The following is a 14,772-nucleotide window of genomic DNA, read 5'->3' on the forward strand; positions in this document are numbered from 1 at the left end:
CTGTTGCTTCAGTATCAGACAGTTCTGCAATAGTATGTACGGTGGACTAGAGATGCTGCTTTTGGTCTGCTATGAAAAATTCTGTTATTCAGATGAGCTCTGGAAGGGCCAGTAGAAACAATAGTATCATTAATTAAGACTCTAAATATCCACATGAGGTTATGGCAAACATGATCCATATGTTACAGTTGGTGAACTGAGGCACAGCGAGGTTAAGAGACTTGCCTAAGGTCACATAGTGAGTCAGTGTCAAAGTGAGAAGTAGGTCTCCTGATTCCCAGTGCCCTACTCTAACCACAAGACCAAGCTGCCTGCCAAAAGAAATAACTAATATTATATTAAAGCAATCATTAATATTACTGAGGTTGTCTCATTGCTAATGTAAATTTATTTGCAAAGAAATTTTGTACTGCAGTGCTAAAACTTGATCCATGCACTGCTGCCTTAGGTCAGACATTATTTCAAACCTCTGCAGACAAGAGACTGTGATTTGATTTCTAGCACTGTCAAACTAAGGAATGGTGCAGGCAATAAATTTCTGGATCTCAAAACTCCTGGCAAGAACAGTCCCCAAGAGGTACAAGGGTCTGGAAAGCGTGTTTGAGAAACCTATCACATGCTTAGGCCAGTAAATGCTGCCAACTTTGCCTCACGCACCCCCTCCCCGACTAGCACTCTCAGAATCCATTTATAAACATACTAGTGGCTTTTATGCAACAATAAGGCAAATACAGAAGGGGTGGTAACTGTGACATAACTGTACTTGTGATAGAGATGCACCTGATATCCAGGGATGGAGTTACTTTATGGTAATCTAATTCTGTGTTGCTTTTTTATTGTTTAATCATCTGTTACCATACTGGCAGCATCTGGTAATAGTACTGTAATGACTTGTACTGCATATGCTTCATGTCAGTAAAAGATGAATGACTCCCAGGATTAATTATTCCTAATAACAACAGAACTAAAGACAGTGTGGAGGTATGAATTATGAGTCTGACCTGCATTCATTTGTAGGAAAATCTTCCAGGGGAATCCATGAGGATTTTGCCTGAGTAAAGAGTACAGGATCAGAGTAATAGAAATAAGGGTGAAAGCCTCAGGATAGTCTAGGGGCTTTATCTTCTATGTCCCATAGACTGCTTTGAAAATATCAACAACTGTATATTTCTACTGTTCAAAAAATTATTTGGCCCGTTTATTAAGCATGTTTATCACTCTATCATCGTTTTAAAAAATCAGCAGCGCTTTTATGTTTAATTTGTGTGTATGAGAAGCTAAATAACTGTATATTATAAATGCTATAACTCAAATGAAACACAGTGACCAAAAAACATACAAACTAAATCTCCTCTCTATGGATTATTCCCACATCACAGGAAGGTGTCATTGTCACACAGTAAAAACAACAAGAGTTCTGTGGCACTTTAAAGAGAAACAAATTTAATTTCAGCAGGCATAAGCTTTTGTGAGTCTCAGCTCACTTCCTCAGATGCAGTAGGTAGAAATGATACAGCAAATGGGTAACATATAGGAGGCATCATATACAAGAGCATAGAGAACAATGGGATAGGTGGATAAAAGCCGGGTACTTGAGGTCTAATGACAACCATTGAGTAGGAGGTGAGAATGGGTGATCAAAGTAATTTACTTCTTGTAATGAGAGAGCCATTCCAAATCTCTGTTTAAACCCAGTTTAAATGTGTCAAATTTGCAGATAATTTCTAACTCAGCAGTTTCTCTTTGAAGACTGTTTTTGGAGAAGGAAACTCCAAATGTTACCCATTTGCTGTATCATTTCTACCTACTGCATCTGAGGAAGTGAGCTGAGGCTCACGAAAGCTTATGCCTGCTGAAATTGTCACACAGTGAAACTCAGGGAGCTCTTTTGTATCTTAACTGTCAGGGCAACAAAAGAATTGGGTTTAGACCTTACCCTACCCTGCAGAAGAAAACTTAGGTCCATCCCATTGACTGCTTGATCCCTAAGGAGGTCCCTTGCCTCCTCACTGCCACCTGGTCCTTCCTTTTCATTTATCCAGATCCCTACAGCCTTAACTACAATGGCTTCTGAATAGGCATGCTGCCCGGAGGTCCTCAGACCACCATTGCTCCTAGAATTCCCTATAAAGTTGGAGTAAGGTTATAGGTTTCCATGGAGGAGAAAGGCAGTACAAGCTACTACTACTACAAACTGTCCTCCCTCTTGGACGTGCGGGGAATAGAGACCTATTAGCTGTCAATGCAGATGCTCTCAGGAACAGCCCCTTGGGCATTTTCCCTCAGCTCACTGAAGGCTGCAGCCCTCCTGCTCGGTTAAGGCTTTGATTTGCTACTTATTCCTCTTTGGCCTCTTCCTTTCTACTCAACAGGGGTTAGATCCTAGCCCTACTCTATACATGAGCTGGAATCCCCAAGATCCCTCATAAAGGACTTCTACTGTGTTAAAGGAAAGAGAGTCAGTGAGGTCAACTTGTGGCAAGTAAATACAAGTCTATTGAAATAAACAGATCTGTTTGCCCTATTCAAAGTCTATGTGAATAAATGAAACAGAACCCATTTATGCAAAGAAGTTCAGAAAAATTCATCTATATTAAGAAAAACAACACACCATGTAGTCATTTTATTGAGTGATTCATATAATTATCTCTCTTCTGGTTGCAAACTCATTCAGAGATTATGGGCCAGATCCACAAAGGATTTAGGCATCTAGAACCCAGATTTAGATGCCTAAATCCCAGTTTTAAGCACCAATGTGATCCACAAAACCTCTGCTCAGCTGCCACCTCATCTTATAGGCACTTAAACTCACTCAGTGACTAAATTTTTGCCCCAAAAGTTCCTAGACACCTAGGATATTTCTACCTCTAAACATGCACTCTGCTGGCTTAGGCAGGTGTCTGGATGTCTGTCTCACACCTAAACCCAAGTAAATCCTCAAACTAGAGAAAGAAAAGCACTACTCCACCTATCTTCCTTGTGGGGCCTGATCTAGTAGAGCGCTCAGAATATATCAAACTTCACACAAAATTGGGGGGGGGAGGGACAGCTTCCCTTAGCCTAGTGGTTAGGTATTCACCCAGGATGTGGGAGACCCCCATTCAAGTCCCTCCTCCACTGCATGAGGAGAAGGGATTTGAAGTGGCTATTTCACCTTTTGAGGGGAGTGCCCTACTCATTGCGCTATGGGATCATCTAATGTGGGACTCTCTGTTGAAGCCATTCCATTTTGTATGAAATATTAATTGGGCCAGCGACTGCGTGAGAATCACTCCATAGTTCAATGATTAGAGCACACACCTGAGAAGTAGCAGATCCCTGTTCATAGCTCTTTTCCTTATCAGGCGGAGGTGGGCATTGAATCCCGATCTCCTACGTCCCCGGTGACCATTCTAACCACTGGGCTAAAGATCATAAATAAAGAAGTCGGCCTTCTCCCTTCCCTGCCACTTTGTGCAGAGCTCCAAGTGCCTGAGCCGCCTGACTCCAGGAGAGGCATTTCAGTGACAGATGCCTAACTCTGAGAGAGGCAAGGGCTAGGACATGCCGCTCTCATTGCCATCTCCCATTGTCAAGCTTAGGCTGCTCCCTGCCTAGTGTGCCGGCTTTTGTGGATCCCATTTTCACACATCTTTTTCCCCCCCTAACTCAGGCTTTGTGAATCCCAGTGATTTTCAAGGGAACTAAAAGTTAGGAGTTTCAATGCTCAATACTGTAATGCCTACCAATCTATTCATTCATTAGAGGAAGAAAATATTCTGCGGAGAGGAAGGCACAAAAGATCCCTCCCACTGATCCTTTGTAATTCCATTAGGGTCAGGAATCATTGAGGGCAAAATCTTTCTTGTAGTGAAATTCTGCTAGAGTTCACATTTTGAAGGCGGCGGGGACTGCATTGACCCAGACATACATGTGGCTGAGGGAACTATCTATTGAAAGCTAAGGTGCTTATTGTCGTGGTATCTAAATATTATAAAAACAAAGATAGCACTGCATGAGGTTGTAATTTGGATAACATCCCATGTTTTTAGGTTGCTTATTTAGGTTTTGTTTCCCTACTTTTGTCTTTCCTTCTACCTCCTGGGAAGATGATATTACTGGTGAAAGATGCCTTATGGGCAGAGTCTTACCCAGTCTGATCTTCTTTAGTAAACTGTTCCATAGATGGGGTCAGACTGCTGAAAATGCCCTGTCCCCTGCAACTGAGACTTCTTCAGGCCAGTCTAGCTGAACCAGAGTGTAGCTATTTTGGTAGATCTTAAATGATAGACAAGTCTTTTTGGTAACTCAGATCTAACCTATCAAGTGTCTTACAGATCAGGACTAGCATCTTTACTTTCAATACAGAAGAAAATAGGCAGACAAGAGGACCAGTATGATGTGTTCATGCCTGCCTTTGCTTGCTAACAGGTACACTACTCCATCCAGCATGAGCTTCTACTTGGTGGTGGTGGTGGTCACATTCATTTCCAGACAGAGTGATCTGCAGTAGAGTAATCTGGAGGTTACAAATATCTGGACTACAATGGCAAAATCCTTATATGAGAGGAAATGGCATAATTTCCAGAGGAAGATGATAGAAAGCGTTCTTTGCCCCTGATGCATTCTGTGTCCAGGCTCAGTGAGAAATCCACCAAGATTCAGAAGCTTTGTGCCACTTTGACATTTGTTATTCAGATGCCTTAATTTGAGGGGAAGATTGAGATTTCTCAGATTTCTCCCTTTTCCTTGAAGCATCACTTCCATCTTTCCTGAGTTTGTTTTAAGCTACCTTTATTCAATCACTAATTTCTCCTAGGCACTGGAATATTTTGGTGATGGCATAGACTCTATTAGTATAGAAGGTAACTCAGAGCTGAATGTCTGTATATTGTTGACACTGAAGGCCACAACTCTGGAGGTTATGGTGTCTGTCTTTCTATCTGCCTAGCCTCATGTATAGTTTGAAGAGGAAGGGAAATAATGTTGACTTTGTGAGACATCACACATGAGGACCTCTGGAATGAAGGAGAATTGCCTCTCTCCATACCTTGTCTGATAAGCCTGATTACAGCCAACAGAGTGCTTCTCCTTCCATTCCTGTCCATTCCTTTATGTAGGCCAATGACACTTCATGATGGAGATCAAGGAGCATTAAAGCGGAGGTGTGACCTCATCCAAGGCCATCAGTAGATCATCAATTTGGTATATGTAGGACAATCTCTGTGTCATGACCTTGTTTGAAGCCTAAGAGTGACGGGTCCAGAACATTACAGGAAGATAAATGTTCTTGGAGCTTGATCACAGGAACTGCCATAGTGGCTCAAATCAGTGATTTATATAGACCAGATGAAGATGGTATCCTGTCATCAGCACTGACTAGTACCAGCTGCTTCAGAGGAAATTGAAAGATCATTGTCAAGGAATAATCTCCCTATAGAGAAAATTTCTTCCTAGCCCCAAGAGGTAGGTTTATGCCTTGAAACATGAAGATTTCTAGCCCTTCAAAAACTCCTATTTTTAATCCTTTCTGTTGTAATTCTGGATATTCTTATTATCTATATAAACATGCAGTTCTTTTTTGAATCCTGCTCAGTTACATATTTTGGCAATTAGTCTTACAGGCTCAGTGTGCATTATGTGAAAAAGTATTTCCTTCTATCAGTTGTCATTTGCCACATTTCATTGTCCCTGTCAGAGGATGGCTGCCCCCTTTAAGGGGTGATGGGTCCAGCTGCACCTTTGACACACTTAACTCATCTCCCCAGGTGAAGAGAATGAGTAATGATATTATGTGGCTAAATCAGGCCTGTGGCCATAGATAAGAGGTCTGGGGAGAACCAGAAGGGATAATTGAGGTAGGAAGCGCTAGAAGCCTATTCCTTAAAAGGGAGTAGAAGGGTGATATGAGCAACCCTACACAAAGAATCTTTTCAGCTGAGCGGGATTGGTGAGTGCAGAGAGCTTGTACCAACCAGAAAGTTTAGCGTGCAGTGAACAAGTTGAGTGAAGGAAAAGCTTTAGTAAGGACTCTTTCCTTCTGAGCTTTATGTTAATAAACCAGACCCCCCAAAAGAGCTGGTATTACTGGACATGTGAAAGCTTTTGTGTGTCATTGAGGAGTCTAAGAGAAGAACTTGAAGCAGTGATGAGCGTGATCTCAGACTGGGTTGGTGGTATGGTGATAGTTTCACTGTTCCTCTCTGATCAATAGAAGTTCCTGTTCTATCCTCTCTATATCATTCATTATTTTGTATAGTATTACCATGTTACCTCTTATTCATCTTCTTTCTAAGTAAATATGGCCAGTTTTTTCAATCTATCTTCTTCTGGATGTTCTTCAGTGCTTCTAATCATTCTTGTCACCTGTCCCTGAACTCTTATTTCTGCCGTATCCTTTTTGAGATGAGATGTACTGAATGTAGTATTCTGGATGATGTACTACTGACATCTATCAGCATAGTAATATATTTCCAATATTATTCTCCATCCCATTCCTTAGGTGCCCGAAGACTTTGTTTAATTGCCCTTGAGCAGAGATCGTCGGTGTGCTGTCTACAGTGTCGCCCAGCTCCTCCTTGTGCGTTCAGTGACCTGCTTGCAAAACATCCCTACAGAGCGATCAGACTCTCCTTTGAAAAGGTATCGGTCGGTCCCCCCAGCAGCCTCTCCACCTGGACTGCTTGATGATGAGGAGTGAAAAATTGCAACGCTTCCCTGGGAGGCTCAACGAAAACCCTCGCTCAGCAGAGGATCCGGCTTAAAACGGGCCTTAGAAGATCCTCCCCCTTGGGGACAAAACCTGCACTCCCTCGGCGCTCAGCACGTCCGCTGCCAGACTAGGAGAAGGTCCCCGATCCTATCCGCCCGAGAGCTTGGGAGCTGGGGCGCTGGCAGGTCTCTGTGGATGACACCAGCTGGTTCCTGCCCTGGCATTTCCCACTTCTCCCTTGGGGGGCTGCTCTCGGTCTCTGAGGCAGAGCTTTGCTGGGGAGAGACAGACGCCTCTGCTCCCTCGGAGTCTCCCCGTCGGCACGCAGCAGCAGCAAGGGGCGCGCTGGCCGGCCGGCCCCCTCCCGTGAGCCCGGCGAGGTGCGGCCCAGCCGGCGGGCTGGGAACTGAAAGCGCGGCGCTGGGTTTCCCTGAGAGCTGGGGCCTCGCTGCCATCCGGGGGAAGAGTTTGCACGGCAGAAACCGTGTGGGAGGGATGAGGAAGGCGAGGACGCTGCTGCTGCTGCTGCCGCTTTTCAGGTTGCTTCTCCCCCCACCCTCCCCCTTTGCCCAACGGAGCCGGGGCGCCGGGCTCTTCTGCAGCCGCCGGATCCCGGGAGCCCTGCGCTCCACCTCCCCCGGCGGCCCGGGATGGGAAGCTCCAGCAGCGCTGCCGGGGGGATGGGGGGCATCGATTTGCTGCTGATTCCTTTCTGCCCTTCCGCCCATGGGGCTCGGCTCCTGGGCCCAAGGAAATTTCTTGGGAGTTCTGCAGTGGATTTCAGGGGGAGCAGGATCTGGCCCTGTCTATACCTGGGATCTGCCCCCAACCCCTTCGTAGGAAGTGTCCCGCAGTTGCCTCCCCCTTCCCTCTGTCACATGGGGAGTTTCTGCACCATCGCTGCTTTGGGGGGTGGAGGTGGTGGTGGTGGTGGTGTGTGTGTGTCTTTTTTTTTTTTTTCCACACTGAAAAAGCTAGTCTATTCACTCTTTTTAGAATTAGCGGAGACCTTTTTTATTCTTCCTTAGGTTAGTTCTAACTAAAACTAGTGTCCCAGATTGTGATCCTCTAAATTTTGGTTAGAAAAGGAATAATTCACTTGTAAGATCTGGTCCCAGAAGTTTAAAAAATGTGTTTAAATTAACATCACTGTTGATCACAGAAGTATCTGTAAAATGTTGGCATGGGATGTCAGATAGTCTTGGCACTTTTTAATTGTTTTCTTTCTTTAAGTAGCCTCATGCTGCTTAGTAGAATAGGCCAGTTTTTTCTTAGCACATGAGATAATTTGTGATTAGTCTGATAGGAAGCATTTTAAACCAAGTTAAATGTAGCTTACACTAGTTAAAATAACTGTGTTTAACTTTTATGTTGCTTCATATAATGTTTCAAAACATTTCAGGAAAGATCAGGAGCGAGGCCATGCTACTCTAGTGAGGTAAACTGTTCTGCTTTTGGCCCATTTCCAAACAACTGTGGGTGGAGACAATGTGATAAGAAATATAGTTTACCTGATCAATGAGATCTGTATTTTTCCCTGAGGGAAAGCTTGTGAAGAAAGTCAGGGTACGATATGTCTGACATTGTGTTTAGATTCTTATCTCTGTTGCATGCCATGTATCTTGTAAAATAAGCAACTAGGTTTGTGTTTGCATGTTTTGTAGATAATTTTACAAGATAGATGTTGAGTTTTGTCATGCAGTGTACTTTGGGGTCAGAATAATTCTTTTTTTATTTTAGGTTAGAGAGTTAAGTTTGTCTAAATACAGATTAGTGGCAACAGGGCAGAACTCTTGGGTAAATTATATTTTTGTCCTTAAAATTAGTGAATATGTATTACTTGATTCCATGCTTCTTCAAGTCCTTGTGGCTAAAGTGAAATGTAGTGTTGGTTTAATATCTGATAGGATTGCAATCCAAAGATTATATCTTTGTCATGTGGAGAAATAGATCTGATGACTCTAATTACTATGAGTCTGTATTAGTCAAGGCTTGACCAGGCAGCATAGATGATTCCAGGCTTGTCTTCTGCTCCTTGGTTTGCAGAAGCAGCCCTTTCATTCCCTAGATGTGAAAGGAGTATGTCACTATCAAACAATTGACTTGGGTCATTGCATGGCCTCACTGTCAAGCTGTGTTGGGAAGCCCATGCAGTTCTTCTCATCTGGATGTGCGGCCGATGAGGGACATGAGAAATTCTGAAAGACCGAAAACTTAGTTGGTCTGAATGTTGTATCTAGCACTTCAAAGGAGCATTGCTGTTTACCTCCATAGATTCTGCTGCACCTTTGCAAGACAAGGATTGTTACTGACAATAGCAAGTAAAAAAAAAAATACAGAATGAGAATTACAATCTGATCAGAAGAGTATTTCTGGAAGCCTATAAACTAGAGTAAAAGGAAGCAGAGCTGTGATAGTTGGATGTCCGGTTTCAGAAACCGGTAGCTAATAAATTCATTTGATCTTACTGTACATAAAACCCAGAATTGGTATGAAGGAGAAACATTGGAAACCTGGATGCTGCTCATCTCCATATAACTGATAAACTGTGGCAGTCTTTCTCCATATAACTTTGGTGTGTGTGTGGGGGGGGAATTGATCTTTTGAGCGATTTCTTTCTTTTTCATATTTTAATTAAAGGCATTAATTTTAGGCATAATTTCTAAGTTTTGGACCAATGCTTTTGGAGAATTTGGATTCCTGAAGCTTTTGCATGCATATAGGTGGGGGGGGGGGGGGTGTGTTCTAAAACAGGTCAGACATCTGTTCACTGGTGTATTCATTTCAACACACAGCTTGTGGTGAATAATACCACATGCATGCACAAGGAAATGGCTTTTAAATCATTATCTATAAAGGGGGATTGTATGGCTCTGAGGATTGCTTATGCATTACAGAGTTTGTCACCTCTCAGGGACTGGTTCAAGTACTGGTCAATTTCAGAGTCTTTATATCATTAGGTGTTTATTGGGTGGTCTATGAAACAAATTGGTAATGTGAATTTAGTTTCAAAGGAACAGTCGGCCACATCACACAAATGGCTAACAGTTATTGCTAATTGCCCCCTTTTTTTTTGGCAGTCTCAGCAGAGAGGTCATCAATTTGAATGGGCTAGGCTTCTGAGTTATGTTTTCCTTCCTAAAGGTGATGATACAGTGGTGAGTTGCAGAAACTTGTATGGTACTTGTTCTCTGGATTTCAGTTTAAAGGGTTATTTGGCACTTCTCACAAACACTAAATGAATTTAACTATTTTGTGATCCAAGAATCTCCAGGTTTTTTCTGGTTCCCTCATCCTCTCAAATATTGCATCTAGTTTATAACCAAAGCTGCTAATAACTAATATTTATTCACAGTGAGTATAGTGAGGGAAAACGTATTGCCAAAAAAAAGTTACTTTTTTTAATGAGAACAGTGTTTTTATATTTTTTACCATAGCTCAAATTGATATGATTCTGGAGTAACATGCAGTGGTAATAGGCAGGATTAAAATGAGTCGTGATTACAGATAACTTTAACTGACTCTCCTTTTTTTGTAGAATAGTCCAGTTTTTCCTTAACACATGATATAATTTGTGATTAGTCTGATAGGAAGCATTTTAAACCAAGTTAAATGTAGCTTACACTAGTTAAAATAACTGACATTTGTCTAAAAAGCAAGAGGAAAACTAGCCCCTAAAACACCTGTTTTTCTTATTTTTACTGTTTTAGGGATCTCTGGAATTTAAGGAATCTTCCTCTAAGATAACTTTGCTGCTGTTCCAGCCTTCCTTCTCAGTGTTGTGATAATGGTTTCAACTGAAGTGCATTTCTGAAGAAACTGACCAGAATAGGAGTCGTCTTATTTTTTTAAAATGTTCAAAATTCAGCAGTGTATAACAGCTAACAGGATACCCAGGAAAAGGCCATATAGGTGTGACATCTGCTACAAACAATTTGAAACGCCATCAAAATTAGCTAGCCATTATCTTATACACACTGGTCAAAAACCATTTGAATGTCATGTATGTCATAAAACTTTTAGACAGCTAGTCCATTTAAAGAGACATCAGCTAACCCATGAACTTCCTTTTAAATGTGACATTTGCCATAGGAACTTCAAAAATTTAATCACTTTCTTAAAGCATCAACAGCTTCATAATGAAAACTACCAGAATGATATTAAGCGAGCTAAAAAATCAGTGGATGCCAAGCATGATAGGTTGGTGTATGGATTGTTTCATTGTTCTGTTTGCCAAAAATCTTTTACAACAGAAGAGCGGTGGATGCTGCATCAGTGCACAAAGTCAGATCATCTGCACTTTGTCAGGAGGAGGAGAAAAACTCATATGTGCGAAACATGTAACAAGATGTTTCCATCACGATCTAAGCTGGAAAGACACTTGCTGATTCACACTGGCCAGAAACCTTTCAAGTGTTCCTTGTGTGGTAAATCTTTCAGGCAGTCAACACATTTGAAAATCCATCAGCTCACACACACAGAAGAGAGGCCCTTCCAGTGTTGTTATTGTCAGAAGGGATTTAAGATCCAGAGCGAACTTCTGAAGCACAAACAACTCCATGTCAGAAATAAGACTCTTCCCAGAGTTCTTTACAAAACAAAGAGTTCTAAATACACTAGGCCACAGAACTCACTGGAAGGAAAAAGGGATGATTGTGAGAATGTTGATACTTATGAGTCCCCGGACAATGATGTTCATTCTATTTATATTGTACCTTTTCAGTGTCCAGTGTGTGAGCAATGTTTTGAAACAGAGCGGGTTCTAAATTTGCACAAATGTTTTTACCTGAGAGATGGCAAAAATTCAAACAGTGGCAAGTCAGCCTACAGCCACAAAGCCAATGTTGAAAGTAAAGTCCTGAGGAAGCTCAAACATGCTGGAGAAAAGGCATCAGATTCTCTGTCTGACAGAAAAAAAAATAAAACAAGTCACTTTAAAAGTTATGACCTGGTTGCATCTGGTGGGCAGCATTCTGATCGGAATGCTTCCCTTAAAACTTTTAAGAATTATCATAGCAAGCTTGTTATGCACAAGAAAATTAGCAATAAAAAGAAAAGGATGTTTGTCACACCGTTATCCTGGCAAGAGCACCCACAAAAGGACAAACTAGAAATTAATTTAAAAGATATGCTTACTGGTGAAAGCATGTTAAACATGGATGATTCAGGGCATAATAAAGATGACACTCTTTATGATTCAGTGGATGCTGATTTCTTTGATAATCCAGAAGCACTTCACTCTGCTTTTTCAGCTCCTACTAAAAATAGACACAAAGACTGTAAATGTGACAGATGTGAAAAAATCTTTCCTTCTTCATCCAAACTTCAAAGACATTATCTTATTCACACGGGACAGAAGCCCTTTGGCTGTAATGTTTGCGGGAAGACATTTAGACAGTCAGCTCACTTAAAAAGACATCAGCTCACCCATACTGAAAAGAGACCATATAAAAGTCCTATTTGCCAGGTGGAATTTGAAAATCTGAACAAACATTTTAGTCATCAGGGAGATCACATTGAATTTAAATCTTCTCAGCCTATAGGTTATTCCCAAAGACCTTCACAGGCATCTGGCTTTCAAGAATTTGAGCTGATTCAGTCAAACCAAGCAGCTGAAATCAAAGTTGAACTAGAGTCTGGGGACTTTGTTCGTGGCACCAGAAGTAGAAACACACAGCCCTATTTGCGTAGTAAATCATTGGAAATGGAGCAAAGCCATTACAGTCACTGGTATGATTTTTCTGGAGATATGGAAAAAAGTGAAGCTATTAAAAGGTTTTATCAATGCAGTGTCTGCTTTAAAACTTTTAAATCACCTTCCAAACTTGAAAGGCACTACTTCATGCATGCTGGACAGAAGCCATTTGAATGTTCAGTTTGTGGTAAAACTTTCAGACAGGCCCCACATTGGAAAAGACATCACCTTACTCACTTTAAAAAGAAATGCTAAAGATAAAATGGCTGCCAGAGTTCCACTGAATGGGATAAAAAAAACACTAGATGATATTTTGTGTTCAACAGAAGTGGATGGTGTTCCCTGAGATTTTTTTGTTTTTAAAGTCTAAAACTTCTGGATTACATAATTATTAACAGGTTTAAATTAGATTAACCTTACTTATGTTAAAGAGATGACCTGATGAAGTCAATGTACTGTTTTCAGACTGTCTAATATATTTTGTGATGAATAAGGGTTGATGTTAGAAAACTTCCAGCAATATTTAAAAAAAAAAATTGTGGGTATATGTAGTTATTGCCTAAAAGTGTTTCAGCAATCTGTAGTGCAATATAAATCACAGGTTTAAAGGTTGTGCCTCTTCTCCATCCAGTTAATTCATGCCTATGCTTTCTGACCATATTGACCAAAAAGCAAATGTAAGAAGACTGTCCTTGACCAACTTCATTGTCTCCATGTATGTTGAAGGCATCAGCCACATACTGTACCTGGTCAGTACTTTTTTTTCTTATGCTCCTGTTTGTTCTGCAGAGACAAGGTAATACAAGAGGAAAAGAAAGGAGTTAGAATAGGAAGAAGTGGAGGAGAAAGCTCAGAGAGAAAAATAACTTCCACAACAGTAACATGAGGTTAATAGAGATAATTCTTACCTGCATTAACATTGATGGATGAAGAGTGCTGTGTAAGAGCTAAAATAAAAGTTTGTGTTCCTGAGTCAGTACAGACCTCTTAATCTCATTTAACTCTTCTTGTTCCCTGCCTCTTCTAGCTTTTTGGGTCACTCCACACAATATTCACTCCACACAGTTTTTCCGCCAGAGAACTGGATGAGGCTCTTAATTAAGCCCCAGGTTTATTTATTCAGGTAATGATGTCATTAATGTGTCCCCTTCCGACTCAGCCACCCTGTATCCTTAGTTCTTCTGAAAGGCCTAAATTTGGAATGACAGCCACCTTGTTGCCTGGTAGTGCAGACTGCACAAGTTTAAGGAAATATTCCTTAGGATGAGAAGTTGATAAGTGACAAATGATGTCAAAGTCCTATTCCTTTATAACATTAAATAATGGGACTGTAAATGACAACTAGCGCCTATCAAGTAAATCCATATTTGTATTAGTAAAAGCTGTAGTTACAGTATGAATTTTCTGGTAAATGGCGGTATATGTCCACTATTCCCCTTGTGCTGTAAGACTAGGTGAGCAAAAATAATGATGGACATGCTGAGGATAGAGACTCTGAGAACTCTACTCATAGATAAGAATGAAGTTAAGTTTTTCTTTTCCCTCAGCAAGAAAAGCTGCCTGCTAAAGTGTCTTTGTTGTGTAACTTCTGAATACTTGAACCCTAAAGTTTTCAACTAACATAAAAAGAATCTCCCCATTTTCTTGTTTCAGTAGATCCAGATTTATTTAAATGAACTCTTTGACTTAGGTTCATCTTTTGAAAGACTGCAAATATAAGTCTTTCAATGGCATAAGCTATATATTTGGTATGGATGAAGTGAGGATTTCCTCCTACCTTGAGATTGTCTCCCCTTATGAGAGAGAATAAAAATGGAAAAATGGTCTTGCTGGTATGATCTCAGACTCGGCTATTGATTCTACTTTAGACTTTTGTTTTCTTGCTTCTCTTCTCCCCCCCCCCTCCACTCACACCCCACGCATACACAGTCTTTCAGATTGTTTCATATTGAAAGACAGAATGCCATAAGAAGTGTTTGAGATGTGTTGCAGAGCTCTTTTGAAATCTCTGTAACAAACCATTTTATTTATGTATTACTTTTATTGTACATTTCATTTGAAAGCTCTAGCAGCATGAAGACCAACTGTAAAATTTGATATGCAGAAGGTAAAAGATTATGTCCCAATAACTAACACATTGCTACATGTTAGAACAAGTAGGATTGTTTCTGAAATCCTTTTTCTGCTTTACCAAAAAAAACACAAACAAACAAAAAAACCAACTTTTGAACATATATTTAAAAAGAACCAGACTTTTCATGTTTTAAAAAGTTTTGAGAATCACATTAGAGACCCGAAACAAGGTTAAATTAAAGAGCATGGCCGTTAATTGGATCAAACTTGATGGGGAGCCTGGGGAATACAGCCATGATAAATTCTTAATCTC

At 40.9% G+C, this 14,772-nt stretch overlaps 1 protein-coding gene across 5 annotated transcripts; it reads left to right on the forward strand.

The window, feature by feature from the left end:
• The first annotated feature begins 5,793 nt into the window (after nucleotides 1-5,793).
• On the forward strand, nucleotides 5,794-14,102 carry ZNF770 (zinc finger protein 770). Of its 5 annotated transcripts, XM_067558068.1 has the most exons (4): nucleotides 5,794-5,929; nucleotides 6,482-6,621; nucleotides 9,772-9,849; nucleotides 10,402-14,102. In XM_067558068.1, the coding sequence occupies exon 4, from the start codon at nucleotides 10,545-10,547 to the stop codon at nucleotides 12,639-12,641; it is 2,097 nt and encodes a 698-aa protein (XP_067414169.1). In that variant the 5' UTR covers nucleotides 5,794-5,929; nucleotides 6,482-6,621; nucleotides 9,772-9,849; nucleotides 10,402-10,544; the 3' UTR covers nucleotides 12,642-14,102. The 5 variants fall into 5 exon arrangements, with proteins under 5 accessions (XP_067414169.1, XP_067414166.1, XP_067414167.1 ...); XM_067558065.1 differs by lacking the exon at nucleotides 9,772-9,849 and having other exon boundaries at nucleotides 6,482-7,230; XM_067558066.1 differs by lacking the exon at nucleotides 9,772-9,849 and having other exon boundaries at nucleotides 6,482-6,876.
• Nucleotides 14,103-14,772: the final 670 nt, after the last annotated feature.

Source organism: Emydura macquarii, unplaced genomic scaffold (assembly GCF_026122565.2).
Source record: "Emydura macquarii macquarii isolate MOO-44397 ecotype Brisbane River unplaced genomic scaffold, CSIRO-AGI_Emac_v2 contig_1876, whole genome shotgun sequence".
Lineage (NCBI taxonomy): Eukaryota > Metazoa > Chordata > Testudines > Chelidae > Emydura > Emydura macquarii.

Coding starts and splice junctions, on each gene's coding strand:
- ZNF770 (XM_067558065.1), top strand. CDS start 10,545: ATGTTCAAAATTCAGCAGTGTATAACAGCTAACAGGATACCCAGGAAA.